General features: G+C 47.8%; 1 protein-coding gene across 1 annotated transcript in view; it reads right to left on the reverse strand.

The window, feature by feature from the left end:
- WDR88 (WD repeat domain 88) overlaps nucleotides 1-16513 on the reverse strand; it is a 45757-nt gene that overhangs the window by 11474 nt on the left and 17770 nt on the right. Inside the window, 5 exon segments of the mRNA XM_025368342.1 lie at nucleotides 929-997; nucleotides 4375-4457; nucleotides 8137-8324; nucleotides 13781-13910; nucleotides 15780-16024. Coding sequence (XP_025224127.1) covers nucleotides 929-997; nucleotides 4375-4457; nucleotides 8137-8324; nucleotides 13781-13910; nucleotides 15780-16024 — 715 coding nt within the window.

The raw sequence follows: 16513 nt of genomic DNA on the forward strand, positions 1-16513 counted from the left end.
GGTGTGCACCACCATTCCTAGCTAATTTTTTGTATTTCTGGTAAAGACAGGGTTTCACCATGTTGCCCAAGCTGGTCCTAAACCCCTGGGCTCAAGCGGACCTCCTGCCTCTGCCTCCCAAAGTGCTAGGATTACAGGCATGAGCCACTGTGCCTAGCCAAAAGTTTAAATATTCAATACTTTTTTTTTTAAGAGACAAGTTCTCACTCTGTCGCCCAGGCTGGAGTATAATGGCATGGTCACAGCTCACTGCAGCCTCAGCCTCCTAAGCTGAAGCATTCCTCCCATCTCAGCCTCCCAAGTAGGTGGGCCTGGAGTAACTGAGACTGTAGGCTCACATCACTATGCCTGGCTAATTTTTTGTAGAGACAGGGTTTCGCCACATTGCCTAGGCTGGTCTCAAATTCCTGAGCTCAAGCTGTCTGCCTACCTTGGCCTCCCAAAGTGCTGGGATTACAGACATGAGCAGCCACCACACCCAGCTTTTTGTTTTTAGACAGGGTCTCATTGTTTGGCCCAGGCTGGAGTGCAGTGATGCCATCATGACTCACTGCAGCCTCGACCTCCCAGGCTCAGGCCATCCTCCCACCTCAGCCTCCCAAGTAGCTGGGTGGTCTCCAAGGCTTATCCATTAGCTAATGCTTTCCCTTCAAGCCCCCCATTGGCTCCACTGCTCACCGATCCAGTCAGACTCTTTTTCCAACAAAGTTCAAATGTCAACAGTGCAGACACAGAAATACCTGGAAACTCCTTGCATTTGCGGACAGAAGGACATGCTCTCCCCATTCCCAGGCAGCTCCGTGAACACTATGGCCCGGCCAGGTACAGCTCACCGAACCCACCCAGGAATTTTATACTTGGCAATAACTCTTCCACTATCACCAATTCTGATGAATGTGATCGATATTGTAAGCTTGGCCACTTTTACCTTGGAAGCAGACAGGATCCATTTCTTGTTGTTGCTAATGGCAACATCCATCACCCAGTCATTATGGCCCTGAAGAAATATCAAATTTTAATGAAAACCTGGAGAAAATAATTTTGAAAGAACAACAAAAACAAGCTAGGTGTGGTGGCTCACACCTGTAACCTGCCCTTTGGGAAGCCGAAGCGGGAGGGTCACCTGAGCCCAGGAGGTAGAAGCTTCAGCGAGCCATGATTGTACCACTGCACTTTAGCCTGGGCAACAGAGTGAGGTCCCATTCTAAAAAAACAACAAAGAGTCAAGAACCCAGGGTTGCTAACATTTCAGAGTAGCTGGCTGAGCGTAGTGGCTCATGCCTGTAATCCCAGCACTCTGGGAGGTTGAGGTGGACAGATCGCTTGAGTCCAGGAGTTTGAGACCAGCCTGGGCAATGTAGCCCGTCTCTGCTAAAAATACAAAATATTAACTGGGCATGGTGTGACATGCCCCTGTAATCCCAACTACTCAGGAGGCTAAAGTGGGAGAGTCACTCACCTGAGCCCGGGGAGGTTGAGGCTGCAGTGAGTCATGATCATGCCACTGCACTCCAGCCTTGGTGACAGAGCGAGACTGTCTCAAAAAAAAAAAAAAAAAAAGAGCAGAGCAGCTCATTGTACTTCCTTGGTTTCATCAACAACATTTAGGGTGGAATACAAAGTGTAAAGATGTGGGATATATGTACATTCTATGTTTTTTTGCTGTTGTTTTTTGGGGGTTTTTTTGGTTTGTTTTTGAGACAGAGTTTTGCTCTTGTTGCCCAGGCTGGAGTGCAGTGGCGCAGTCTCCACTCACTGCAACCTTCACCTCCTGGGTTCAAGCGATTCTCCAGCCTCGGCCTCCCAAGTAGCTGGGATTACAGGTGCCCATCACCATGCTCAGCTAATGTTTCTATTTTTAGTAGAGACGGGGTTTCACCATGTTGGCCAGGCTGGTCTCAAACTCCTGACCTCAAGTGATCTGCCCGCCTAATCCTCACACAGTGCTAGAATTACAGGCATGAGCCACCACGCCCTGCCCACTCTATATTTATTTAGTTAGTTATTTTTATTTTGAGACAGGGTCTCACTCTGTCCCCCAGGCTGGAGTGTAGCAGCTCAATCATAGCTCACCGCAGCCTCTACCTCCTGGGCTCAAGTGATTCTCCTGCCTCAGCCTCCCAAGTAGCTGGGACCACAAATCTGTGTGCCACTGTGTATGGTTTCTTAATATAGTACTCGGGTGTTTAGCAGGATTGGGGGAGAAATATTATATTCCCAGCTGGTCTCAGGTTTTCGTTTGCGTTCTTTGTTCTAGGGAATACCCCTCAGAGGCCCTGTAAGTGAGGGGCTTTTGGCTCTCAGTAACTGCAAACTTGATCCACTGTGGCTTAAGCAGAGGAGGAGTGGGATGTTTTCTTTAGGTAAATAGGAGCTCAGAGCAGGCCGGGTGCGGTGCCTCACGACTGTCATCCCAGCACTTTGGGAGGCCGAGGCAGGCGGATCACGAGGTCAGGAGATCGAGACCATCCTGGCTAACACGGTGAAACCCCGTCTCTACTAAAAAATATATATATATATGTATAGCCAGGTGTGGTGGCGGGCGCCTGTAGTCCCAGCTACTCGGGAGGCTGAGGCAGGAGAATGGCGTGAACCCAGGAGGCAGAGGTTGCAGTGAGCCGAGATCGCGCCACTGCACTCCAGCAGAGACTCCATCTCAAAAAAAAAAAAAAAAAAAAAGAGCTCAGAGCAGGTAGCTGCTATATTGCTGTCTCGGGCACTGAATGATGGCTGGGCTTTATGCCAGCATCTCTGTCTTTCTTCGGCCTTCCCCCTACGGAAAGAGGCAGAAAGTGAGGCCATCGTGTGGTCAGAGAAAAAGGAATCAGAGAGAAGGTTAAACCGCTTAGTGTGATAAAAGGACAGGAGTTTGGAGATGGGAGAACAGACAGAGAGGAGAGAAGAGAAGAGGAGAGAGAATAGAATAACCAGCTGTCACCCAGGCTGGAGTCCAGTGGTATAGTCTCAGCTCACTGCAGCCTTGCCTCCCAGGCTCTAGAGATTCTTATGCCTCAGCCTCCCAAGTAGCTGGGGCTACAGGTGGGTATCACCACATCTGGCTAATTTTTGTATTTTTAGTAGAGATAGGGTTTCACTATGTTGGCCAGGCTGGTCTTGAACTCCTGACTTCCAATGATCCTCCAGCCTCAGCCTCCCAAAGTGCTGGGATTACAGGCATGAGCCACTGTGCCCAGATGACAGAGAGACTTTAAGCACAGAGAGGTTTAACATTCCATTTTAAGCTGTTTATTTGCTGTGAGTAAACTCGCTTTGTCTCCCCAAGTCCTAGGAGAAGACAGCTCAGATAGACCAGCCCCAGGGACCTGAACATGGGCTGCTGGAGGACACATGTCTACTTTGTGTCCCTGGGGACAGAAAGACCAAGAATCAGGGATGCACACATTCACAGCCGAAGGTGACAGTGAGATCGTGAAACCAGGGAGTGTGCAGAAATCCTGGCGTGCAGGGCCCCTTGGGGGAACAGGGGCACAGCATGAGGCAATCGTGGGTTCTTGCTGTGTTGGATAACACATCCCCTTATCATAGAGCCATTCTGAGTTGAGGCTCCTCTCACTTGTACCCCAGAGCATCCAGTTGACATCTCCATTTTGGAGCCCCACGCTTTCTGTGCATGCCTCACTATGGTACGTGTCGCTCCTCATGGTCATTTCTGGTTTTTGTTTGTTTTGTTTTGTTAGAGACACAGCCTCGCTCGATCACCCAGGCTGGAGTGCAATGGCACAATCTCAGCCCACTGCAACCTCTGCCTCCTGGGTTCAAACGATCCTCCCACCTCAGCCTCCCAAGTAGCTGGGACTACAGGTTCACACCACCACACCCGGCTGATTTTTGTATTTTTAGTAAAGACAGGGGTTTCACCATGTTGGCCAGGCTGGTCTCAAACTCCTGACCTCAGGTGATCCGCCCACCTCGGCCTCCCAAAGTATTGGGATTACAGGTGTGAGCCACCGCGCCCGGCCCTGCACAGTAACTTCTGCTGTTCTTGGACACTCCCACCTCGGGGTTTTTGCATCAGCTGTTCCTTCTGCTTGGACTGCCCTTCTTCAAGATCCCCACTTATGCCCTCCTTTCTGTGCTCAGCTCAAACACCTCCTTCTGCGGGAAGCTCTCCCTGCCCGTGCAGTGTGGATGGGTCCCCCGCATCTGTCGCCATCATGTCACCCTGTTGTGGTTTCTCCATTTCACTCCTCACTGTCGGTGGTGTGTTTGCTGGCTTCCTGTCTGTCCTTCATCAGCCCACGGAGGCATCTAGACCTGTGTCGCCCATGGCTGTGTCCCCAGCACCCAGCACTGAGCACGGGAAGGACTCAGGAGGGAAGTTCAGATCCTCAATCTCATGCTGGCCACATGTACCTTCAAGGAGAGCTTCCGGTAGCCTTCTGCTACGTCCCAAATAGCCACAGTCCTATCAAATCCTCCAGAAATGAGAAAAGAGCCTGCAACAGAAAATGAAAGGGTGGAGATGGGGGTCATATTTCTAAGCCAAGTGAGCCCAAAGCCAGCTGAAGATGCCTCGGCAAGGTGCCACCTCAGCTTATTCTGATGACACTGAAACCCCTTCCTGGGGTGGCTCCATCACCCCAAGCCAATTACAGCTGATTCTCATCATTCACAGTAGTTACGTTCTATGACAGGTGTCCCCAACCCCTGGGCCACAGACTGGTACCAATCCATGGCCTGTTGGGAGCTGGGCCACACAGCGGACAGTGAGCAGTGGGCAAGCGAGCCAAAGCTTCATCTGTATTTACAGCCGCTCCCCATCGCTCATATTACCATCTGAGCTCTGCCTCCGGTCAGATCAGCTGCAGCATTCGATTCTCACAGGAGCATGAACCGTATTGTAAACTGCACATGCGAGGGATCTAGGCTGTGCACTCTTTATGAGAATCTAATGCCTGATGAATCTGTCACTGTCTCCCATCAGCCCCGGATGGGACCATCTAGTTGCAGGAAAACAAGCTCAGGGCTCCCACTGATTCTACATGATGGTGACTTGTAGTTCACTGTATATTACAATGTAATAATAATAAAAATAATGGGCACAATAAATGAAATACACTTGGATCATCCCGAAACCATCCCCCACACCTCCCGTTTGTGGAAAAGTTGTTTTCCATGAAACCGGTCCCTGGCCCCAAAAAGGTTGGCGGCCTCTGTAGTTTTTGCAGACACTAAATTAGCAAATACTGAGCCATCACTCATAGGGGAAATACAGGGTCAGGTTCCTGTGAGCCTCTGGTCACATTCTCATCAGTTGATCAGTACGTAACCTTGTTTTATGTGTGTTTCTGTTTAAAGACACCTTATTGCATATCTACTGTTGATTTGTTTACATTGAACTCACAGCCAACAGCTATAACTCATGCATGAATGGATGCATGCATTTTCCCCATCATAGCGCTCTTGCACTTAGGAACAGTAAACAGCACTTCAGCACTGTGGTTAGGGATCATTTTATTTATTATTTATTTATTTATTTATGTTTAGAGACAAGGTCTTGCTCTGTCACCCAAGCTAGAGTGCAGTGGTGCAATCCTAGCTCATAGCAGCTTCAAACTCCTGGTCTCAAGCGATCCTCCCACTTCAGTTCCCCAGTAGCTGGGACTACAAGCAGGTGCCAGCACACCTAGCTAGATTTTTTTTTTTTTTTTTTTTGGTAGAGATGGGGTCTCACTATGTTGCCCAGGCTGATCTCGAACTCCTGGGCTCAAGCAATATTCCCACCTCAGCCTCCCCAGCACTTTTACACAGGAAAATCACCAAAAAAACCAAAAGAAAGCCTGGGTGTGGTGGCTCATGTCTGTAATCCCAGCACTTTGGGAGGTGGAGGCAGGCAGATCACATGAGGACAGGAGTTCAAGACCAGCCTAGCCAACATGGTGAAACCCCGTCTCTACTAAAAACACAAAAATTAGCCAGGCATGGTAGTGTGCACCTTTAATCCCAGCTTCTTGGAAGGCTGAGACAGGAGAATCACTTGAACCCAGGAGGCGGGGGTTGCAGTGAGCCAAGATCACGCAACTGCACTCCAGCCTGGGCAACAGAGGGAGCAAAACAAACAAACAAACAATCAAACGAACGGTGGCACTAAATAGACCACATAAAGGACATTTTACCACGTGGGAGGTGAAACAAGAAGGCAGAGTGTTGCCTTGTCCAACCTCAGCTGGGAGGTGACTTAGATTTTTTGCTGCTTTTCACGTCTGTGAGTGACCTCGAAAGTGCCATGAATGTTGACTTTAAGTTTCCAAATAGATATCAGCAAGAAGGTGAATTCACAAATACAGAATCTGGAATAATAATGATTGACTGCATGTGATTCTTTTTTTTTTTTCTTTTTTTGAGACAGAGTCTCACTCCGTCACCCAGGTTGGAGTACAGGAGCGCAGTGGCATGATTTTGGCTCAACTGCATGTGATTCTGAACCCCGTAAAGCCAAGGACAGAAGCTGGCAGGGCGTCTCACAGTGGGACTTAGACAAGGGGTGCTGCTGAAGAGGGAAAGTTGCCCAGAAACACCCTAGCGCTTCTCAAGCCAGGCCCCAATGGCATGTGTGCCAGCTGAGGCCCCCAGACACACAGAGCTTCTCACCAGGATAGGGGAGCATACGTTTGGCTCCTGAGTGTCAAGAGCACCCACTTTCCTCCCTGGAGCTGGCTACCCGCGGTGGCTTCCTGTCACTGCCCCCATTCACATCTATGTCCCTTTATCTGGCAACAGCTCCCCAATTTCCTGTGGGGAAACACTCCTTGCCTACTCTTAGTCCCTCTGCATCAGGGGGTTCTGACCCCAAACCCTAGCTCTGCAGGTGGGCAAGTCACCCAGACCTGACCAATCAGAGGCTGTCATTGCCCCCTAAGTGATTCGTTAAGAGATAGACGTGTGTCCCAAGCTGAGCCAATGGGAGTCTTCCCTGGGACTTGTTCTGGCACCATCAGACAAAAGGTCTCTTTCTCCAGGACTGCCAGGGGCCAGAACCAGGCTGAGCTGGACCACTAGAGGTCCTCTTTACCTCTTTTATTTTATATATATATACACACACACACATATATATTAAAATATATAAAATAAAATTATATATAATTATATATGATAAAATATATATATATATAAAATTATATATATACTTTTTTATTTTTTGAGACAGAGTCTCTGTCACCCAGGCTGGAGTACAGTGGTGCTATCTTGGCTCACTGCAGCCTCTGCCTCCCGGATTCAAGTGATTCTCCTGCCTCAGCCTCCTGAGTAGCTGGGATTATAGGCACCCACCACCACACCTGGCTAATTTTTGTATTTTTTAGTAGAGATGGGGTTTCACCATGTTGGCCAGGCTGATCTTGAACTCCTGACCTCAGGTGATCCGCCCACCTCAGCCTCCCAAAGTGCTGGGATTACAGGCGCGAGCCATTGTGCCTGGCCTTTTTTTGTTTGTTTGTTTAAAGACACAGGGTCTCACTCTGTTGCCCAGTACAACACTCTGTTGCCCAGTACTGTTGGAGTACAGTAGCACAATCACAGCTCACTGCAGTCTCAAACTCCTGGGCTCAAGTGATCCTCCCACCTCAGCCTCTTGAAGAGCTGAGACTACAGGTGTGCACCACCACACCCAGCTAATTTTTTAGTTTTTTTGTAGAGACAGGGTCTTGCTATGTTGCCCAGGCTGGTCTTGAACTCCTGGCTTCAAGCAAGCCTCCCACCTCGGCCTCCCAAAGCATTGGGATTACAGGCATGAGCCACCGCATCTGGCCATCTTTGCCTCCTTGGGGGTAAAGGCTGATACACAGGGAAGCTAGGTTGAGAGACAGAGTGGAAGAGTTGGGTTCCCAGCAGCATTGACTCTCTTGTCCCATCGATGCCTGAAGTCAGACCTGCTCTTGGAGTTTTCCATTACAGGATTAATCAATTTCTTTGGTTGCATAAGCCACATTGAGCTGAGTTTCTACCACTGTAAACTGGTGCCTGTGGTCTTCCCTCTTGGCTTTTTTGTTCTCGTGGGGAAGAATCCGCCCTCCCCATCAACATCATTGGAAATCGCTTCTCCATTTGAACGGAACATGGAGAACTCTGCCCAGCACTCCCACAGGAATGGAGGCCTTCTGTGTGTTAATTACTCACTGTCTCTGGCAAAGTGACAGGAACTGACAGAACCTTCGTGGCCCTGCATCAGAGTCACACAGGCTCCACGGTTTCGAAACTCCCCTGTGTGGACGTTCCATATTTTTAAGTTTTTATCCCAGGAGCTTGTACACAGGAAATGGCCACTGAAGGTAAAACAGCAGTTTGAGATTGCATTGGAATGTGCCCTGAAACACAGATGGTGAGGTGCACACATTAGTGCTTTGCTCCTGAAGGACCTGAAGACATACCTAAGCGGGGGTCAGTCAGCATCTCCTGTGAGCTCATGTTCATCTTGCCTTTGATCGCTGCCTACCATGGTCCAGATATGAATTGCTCAGCCTGTCACACTGTTCCAGCGTTTCTCAACCACACCAATTTTTAGAAAAATAATAATAGAGACAGTGTTTCGCTGTTACAAAGGCTGCTCTCAGACTCCTGGGCTCCAGTGATCCACCTGCCTTGGCCTCCCAAAGTTGTACTGTGATTACAGGCGTGAGCCACGGCACCCGGCCAACCACACCAAGGTGGACATTTTGTGCTGGGTCACTGAGTTGTGGGGGCCGTCCTATGTTCTGTAGGAGGTGGAGCAGCATCCCTGTCCTCACTAGATGCCAGGAACCCCCACACCCAGTTGTGACCACAAAAGACGTGTCCAGATGTTGTCAAATGTCCACTGGGGCACAAATTGCCCTCATTTGAGAAGATTCTGCAGTATTCACTTGGCGCTGGAGGGAAAAGCAGCTGGTGTCAGGAGCGGTCGATTGACAGGCAGCTTTTGGGAGTTGGTGCTGGATCACGCTTACACAGAGGCTCTCTCCTGCTCCCCATCTTTCCCCCGACAATGTCAGGCGCGGTCTCCCTCTGTTCCACCCCTCTCTTCCTTACTCCTCTGCTTCTCCACCCCAACTATTCACTCTCCCTTTTTCTTGCTCGTATCCTCATTTGTCTTCAGTGCTATTCAAATATATTTCAATGTTGTATATTTAATTAATAACATTTTGGGTTATTCGGCTGGGTGCAGTGGCTCATGCCTGTAATCCCATCGCTTTGGGAGGCCTAGGTGGAAGGATTGCTTGAGCCCAGGATTTTGACACCAACCTGGGCTACATAGCAAGACCTCATCTCTACAAAAAATATGAAAATTAGCTGAGCATGGTAGCATGTTCCGGTAGTCCCAGCTACTCTGGAGGCTGAGGCAGGAGAATCACTTGAACCCAGGAGGTAGAGGTTGCAGTGAGCCAATATTGTGCCATTGCACTCCAGCCTGGACAAAAGAGCAAGACTCTATCTCAGGAAAAAAAAAAACAAAAAAAAACATGGGATTATTCATTCCCATTTTTAAGCATCTTCTTTTTCAGAAAAATAATAATAATAAAAAGCCTGTCTGTATTTTGCCACTTTTTGTTTGTAACCCTCAATGTCTGTCTCCTGTGATTCACACCTCCTCTTGTAAGCAGAGTTTTCTCTGAGTAACCTGGATCATAAAATCAATCATTTGACCTGAAGAAAAGGTTGAGCGAAATGATTTTCTACAGCTCAGGTCAGAGTTTTGGAACCCATTTTGGTTCTTTGAAATGCACAAACTGAGCAAGGCCAAAGGAGAAGAAATGTCAACTTCGCAGAGGCATCCAGGATAAACCTCACCAATTCCCAGTACCTGATGAGGTAAGAACCATGCTGGCGTATCATGGAGGTTGACTGCAAGCTCTGCCAGAAGCCAGACACTATCACTGAGGTTTAAACCAGAGGTATACCCAAAGGATTATAAATCATTCTACTATAAAGACACATGCACACATGTGTTTATTGCAGCATTATTCACAATAGCAAAGACTTGGTATCAACCCAAATGCCCATCAGTGATAGACTGGATAAAGAAAATGTGGTATATACACACCATGGAATACTATGCAGCCATAAAAAGGAACGAGATCATGTCTTTTGCAGGGACATCATTCTCAGCAGACTAACACAGGAACAGAAGACCAAACACCACATATTCTTATTCATAAGTGGGAGTTGAACAGTGAGAACACGTGGACACAGGGAGGGGAACATCACACACTGAGGCCTGCCAGGAGGTCGGGGGCAAAGGGAGGGAGAGCATTAGGACAAATACCTAACACATGTGGGGCTTAAAACCTAGATGACGGGTTGACAGGTGCAGCAAACCACCATGGCACAAACCTGCACATTCTGCACATGTATCCCAGAACTTAAAGTAAAAAAAAAAAAAAAAAAGACATAGCAATTTTTAAATAAATAGGCCGGGCGTGGTGGCTCACACCTGTAATCCCAGCACTTTGGGAGGCCGAGGCAGGCAGATCACCTGAGGTCAGGAGTTCGAGACCAGCGTGGCCAACATGGTGACACCCCGTCTCTACTAAAAATACAAAAATTAGCCGGGCCTGGTGGTGGGCGCCTGTAATCTCAGCTACTCGGGTGGCTGAGGCAAGAGAATCGCTTGAACCCGTGGTCTGTCAAGAGATGGAGGCTGCAGTGAGCTGAGATCATGCCATTGCAGTCCAGTCTGGGAGACAAGAGTGATATTTCATCTCAAAAAAAAATAATAAAATAAATAAATAAATAAACCAGAGGTATCTCTATGGACTCTCATTTCACATAAATCCCACTTCTCACAGAAGGCCATTTCACCTGTACAGAAGTTTGGTGAAAATGGCTATGCTGCACGTACAGTTCTGGACAAGACGGAGTCAACTTCATAAGTGATTTTTTTTTAAATGGCTGAAATTTTATCAAATTTGGCAAAATATATAAACCCACAGATTCAAGAATCTAAGTAAAACCCAATAGGATAAATCCAAAGAAATCTACACCCAGACACATAATTACACTTCTGAAAACTAACGACAACAAAAATATCTTGAGAGCAGCAAGAGAGAAATGACTTTTTACCTATAGGAGAAAAACAATATGAATGAGAGTGTAAATGAAAACCACAGTGTGGCCAGGCACAGTGGCTCACACCTGTCATCCCAGCACTTTGGGAGGCCGAGGCAGGCGGATCACAAGGTCAGGAGTTTAAGACCAGCCTGGCCAATACGGTGGAACCCTGTCTCTACTAAAAATACAAAAATTAGCTGGGCATGGGGGCGGGCGCCTATAGTCCCAGATACTCAGGAGGCTGAGGCAGGAGAACTGCTTGAACCCGGGAGGCAGAGGTTGCAGTGAGCCGAGATTGCACCACTGCAAATGTTATAGCTGGTCTTGCTAGAGGATTTACAAAATTCATAATCTCAGTCAAGCTATATCATTTTCAGTTCTCAGTGCAAAATTAATAAGCAAGGTCCCCATTCCTGAAAAAGCTAAGCACAGTATTACCATATGATCCAACAATTCCACTCCTGGGTATACAGCGTAAAGAATTAAAAACAGGCCAGGTGCAGTGGCTCACACCTGTCATCCCAGAACTTTGGGAGGCCAAAGTGAGAGGATTACTTGAGTTGAAAAGTTCAGGACTAGCTTGGGAGACATCATGAGACCCTGTCTCTACAAAAAAAAAAAAAAAAAAAAAAAACTTAAAAATTAGCCAGGCATGGTGGTGTGCACCCATAGTCTCAGCTACTCAGGAAGTTGAGGCAAGAGGATCACTTGAGCCCGTGAATCCGAGGCTCCAGTAAGCTATGATCACACCACTGCACTCCAGCCTGGGCAACAGAGCAAGACCCTGTCTCAAAAGAAATGAAATAAAATGAAAAGAATTGAAAGCAGGAACTCAAAGTTACATGTACGTGTGTTCACAGCAGCATTATTCCCCCAATAACTAAAAGGTAGAAACAGCCCAAGAGTTCATCAACAGATGAACAGATAAAATATGGTGTGTACACCTATAATGAAGTACTATTCAGTCATCAAAAGGAATGAAGTTCTTAATCCCAGCACTGTGGGAGGCTGAGGCCAGGAGTTTGAGACCAGCCTGGTCAACACGGTGAAACCCCGTCTTTACTAAAAATACAGAAATTAGCCAGGCGTGGTGGTGGGTGCCTGTAATCCCAGCTACTCAGGAGGCTGAAGCAGGAAAATCACTTGAACCCAGGAGGCGGAGGTTGCAGTGAGCCAAGATGGCACCACTGCACTCCAGCCTGGGCGACACAGAGAGACTAAGTCTCAAAGGAAAAAAAAACAGGAATGAAGTTCTGATGTTCCGATGCAGGCTACAACACAGATGAACCTTGAGGACATTAGTTTAAGTGAAATAACCCCATCACAAGAGGACAAATAATGTATGATTCTACTTATATGAAATATCTAGAATAGGCAAATTCATAGAGACAGAAAGTAGAATAAACATTACCCAGGGATGGGGGCAGGGGAATGGGGAGTTATTGCTTAATGGGTAAGAGCTTCTGTCTGAGATGATGAAATTATTTTGGAAATAAATAGTGGTGATGGTTGCACAACACTGTGAATGTAATGAATGCCAGAGAATTGCACACTTACAAATGGTTAAAATGTCATGTTTTATGTTGTGTGTGTGTATATATATATATATATATATATATATATATATATTTTTTTTTTTTTTTTTTTTTTTTTTTTGAGACAAGAGTCTCACTCTGTCACCTAGGCTGGAGTGCAGTGGCACAATCTCGGCTCACTGCAACCTCCTCCTCCTAGGTTCAAGCGATTCTCCTGCCTCAGCCACCGCACCCGGCCCAAAATTTTTTTAAATGATAATGTAGTATCTCCAAAATGACTTAATTCATTTTATTTATTTATTTATTTATTTATTTATTTATTTATTTATTTTATTTTTTGAGAAGGAGTCTTGCTCTGTTACCCAGGCTAGAGTGCAGTGGTGCTATTTCAGCTCACTGCAACCTCTGATTTCCGGGTTCATGCCATTCTCCTGCCTGAGCCTCCCGAGTAGCTGGGACTACAGGCGCCCACTACCTCACCTGGCTAATTTTTTATATTTTTAGTAGAGATGGGGTTTCACCGTGTTAGCCAGGAGGGTCTCGATCTCCTGATCTCGTGATCCTCCCACCTAAGCCTCCCAAAGTGCTGGGATTACAGGCGTGAGCCACCATGCCTGGCCTATTTATTTTTTTTAGACAGGGTCTTACTTCATTGTCCAGGCTGGGGTGAACTGGTGCAATCATAGCTCACAGCAGCCTCAAACTCCTGGGCTCAAGCAATCCTCCAGCCTCAGCCTCATGAGTAGTTGGGACTACAGGTGTGTGACACCACACCCAGCTAATTTTTAAATTTTTTGTAGAGATGAGGTCTCATGACATTGCCCAGGCTGGTGTTGAACTCCTGGCCTGAAGTGATCCTCCCACTTTGGCCTCCCAAAGCTCTGGGATTACAGCCATGAGCCACACGCCCAGCCCGACCTTCCCATTTTACAGGAGATGCTGGAACTTCACATTTTGTGGGCTTCTCTGCACAATGGTTTCCACTAGTGGCTCACATTGAAACAAATGCATCTGAGGCCCAGCCAAGCCCACAGGCTGCAGCTGATGGCTCCCTCCCGCCTGCCTGTCCCCAGCCTCCTCGGAGCACCCATGACCAAGCTACAGACGTGTCCACATGGATGCTGGCTTGTGTGGAATCCAAGAGGGCATGAATGGGGATGCCCCGCCCAAACTCCCTTCTGACCTCCTGGGGTCCAACTCACTTGGTGATGGTGAGCAGCGTGGCCTGGGATGTAACGTCCCAGATCTTGATGCACCTGTCCAATGAGACAGAAGCCACCCTCTGGCTGTCAGGGTCAAAGCAGCATGACGTGATGGTCCTTGTGTGATGATCTGCGGAACACAGAAGGAAGAGACTCGAGATCACGCCTTCCACATGCTGGGCTGGAGGACTCCCACGACTTCCCCAGCCAGCGACAAGATGACAAAACACAATTCCAGTTTTCATGAGGAGCTACGCACCTGCACAAACATTCCTGAGTGACTACTATGTCCCAGGCTTTGAACCGAGAGCACACGTGGCCCGTTCCCTGCCCCTGCAGAGCTCCCAGTCTGATGGAGGGGACACCCTGGAGCAGGCAATGACCTGTCACATGCCACGGGTCCTGAGATGAGTGCACGGGCCACCAAGGCACAGACAATAGAAGCCTGGCCACCCTGAGGGGTCCAGGAAGGGCCCGAAAAGGCAGCGAGGGAAGCAGAAATGGAAGAGCACTCTAGAAAGAAGGAACGGTGCTTGCAAAGACCTGGGCTGGATCACGGAGCAGTGTGGGGCAAAGCTGGAGTCTGAAGCGTGGTGGGGGCATAGTGTCAGGTGGGCTATTAGAGGCTACTAGGGAGGCTGTGGGGCAGTGTACATGGCATAGTGCCACGTCGTTAAAAAGAAACACAAAGCACATACGAGAAGCAGTGTTGTGTGTGCAAATGTGTACGCACAGGGACACACACAGGGTTCAGGAAGGCCACCCAGCAACGTATGGTTCATAACAGTTGCCTCTGGGGAGGAGACAGGACAGACACAGCAGCCTTTTGCTTTTTTCTTTATATAATGAATGATTTCTTTTTTATTTTTGAGACAGAGTTTTGCTCTGTCGCCTGGGCTGGAGCGCAGTGGTGCAATCTCAGTTCACTGCAACCTCCACCTCCTGGGTTCCAACAATTCAACCTCAGCCTCCTGAGTAGCTGGGATTACAGGTGCCCACCACCAAGCCCAGCTAATTTTTGTATTTTTAGTAGAGACGGGGTTTCACCATGTTGGTCAGGCTGGTCTCGAACTTTTGAGCTCAGGTGATCCACCCGCCTTGGCCTCCCAAAGTGCTGGGATTACAGGCGTGAGCCACCGCGCCCAGCCCATAATGAATGTCTTTACAATGATTACACATTTTTTTAACTTTAATTTTAGATAATTGTGAACTCACATGGAGGTGTAAGGAAAAACAGAGAGATCAGCCATATCCTTCACCCAGCAGCCCCTATAGTAGTAACTGTCATATGACAATTACTATTCCTATATTTTAAAAATAGGCCGGGTGCAGTGGCTCATGCCCACTCGAGGCCAGGAGTTTGACATCAGCCTGGGCCATGTAGCGAGACCCCATCTCTACAAAAAAAAAAAAAAAACAGGTAAAAATGTTAAGAAAGCTGAGCCTCTATTCAATAAAAGATTAGGCTTCAATGACCACATGAGGTTGGAGTCAAACATTGTGTCATTTGTTAAAAGCACAAGACTGAATGAATGGATAAGCATTAACTGAAGAGGATCAGTTTTGGGTGTTTTTTGTTTTTTGGTTTGAGATGGAGTCTCACTCTGTCTCCCAGGCTGGAGTCCAGTGGCTCAATCTCAGCTCATTACATCATCCACCTCTGGGCTCAAGAGATCCTCCCACTTCAGCCTCCCAAGCAGCTGGGACTACAGGTGCACACCATCACATCTGGCTAATTTTTGTATTGTTTTTGATAGGGACAGGGTTTCACCCTGTTACCCAGGCTGGTCTCAAACTCCTGGGCTCAAGCAACCTCTCAAAGTGCTGGGATTACAGGTGTAATCTCAGCCACCGCACCTAGCCTAGTGTCCCAGCTTTAATGACGTGCTTCATACCATTACAGTTTCACCAAATAATGCAATGGAAGGTCACTGTCAGTCAGTGACAAGTGGCTATTCCTATGGCAGACTGAAGAGTCAGGGAGCCCGCACACCCTCACCTTTGATGACGGAAACGGTGGTGATGTTCTCAGCGTCCATTATGCAGATTCCATGATCCACGTCGAAGCCTGAGACCACGTATTTACCATCAGGAGAAAACTTACAGGAGACGATGAAGGTATCATACCTGACCTTCCACTGAAATGAGCCAACAGTCAAAAGGTTGTTTTAAACCAGGTGCGGTGTGTCGCACCTGTAAACCCAGTGCTGGAAGATCGCTTGAGACCAGGAGCCTGAGACCAGCCTGGGCAACATGTAAGATCTCTACAAAAGTAAATCATTAGCCAGGTGTGGTTGTGCTCGCCTGTAGTCCCAGCTACTTGGGAGGCTGTGGCGGGAGGATCATCTGAGTTTGAAGCTGCAGTGAGCTACGATGGCACCACTGCACTCCAGCCTGGATGACAGAGTTTGCAAGATCCTGTCTCTAAAAATCGTCATCATCATCATAAAATAAAAACGTGGCTTATCTTATTTTTCTAAAAATGTTTACAATGAATATAAACTGACCTTTGCACTAACAAGAAAGGTTGTGTTGTTTTTTTTTGAGACAGAGTCTCACTCTGTGGCCCAGGCTGGAGTGCAGTGGCCGAATCTCAGCTCACTGCAAGCTCCGCCTCCCAGGTTTACGCCATTCTCCTGCCTCAGCCTCCCGAGTAGCTGAGACTACAGGCGCTCACCACCTCACCCAGCTAGTTTTTCGGGTTTTTTTTTTTTTTTTTTTTTTTTTTTTTTT

The sequence above is a fragment of the Theropithecus gelada genome, chromosome 19 (assembly GCF_003255815.1).
Source record: "Theropithecus gelada isolate Dixy chromosome 19, Tgel_1.0, whole genome shotgun sequence".
Taxonomy (NCBI): domain Eukaryota; kingdom Metazoa; phylum Chordata; class Mammalia; order Primates; family Cercopithecidae; genus Theropithecus; species Theropithecus gelada.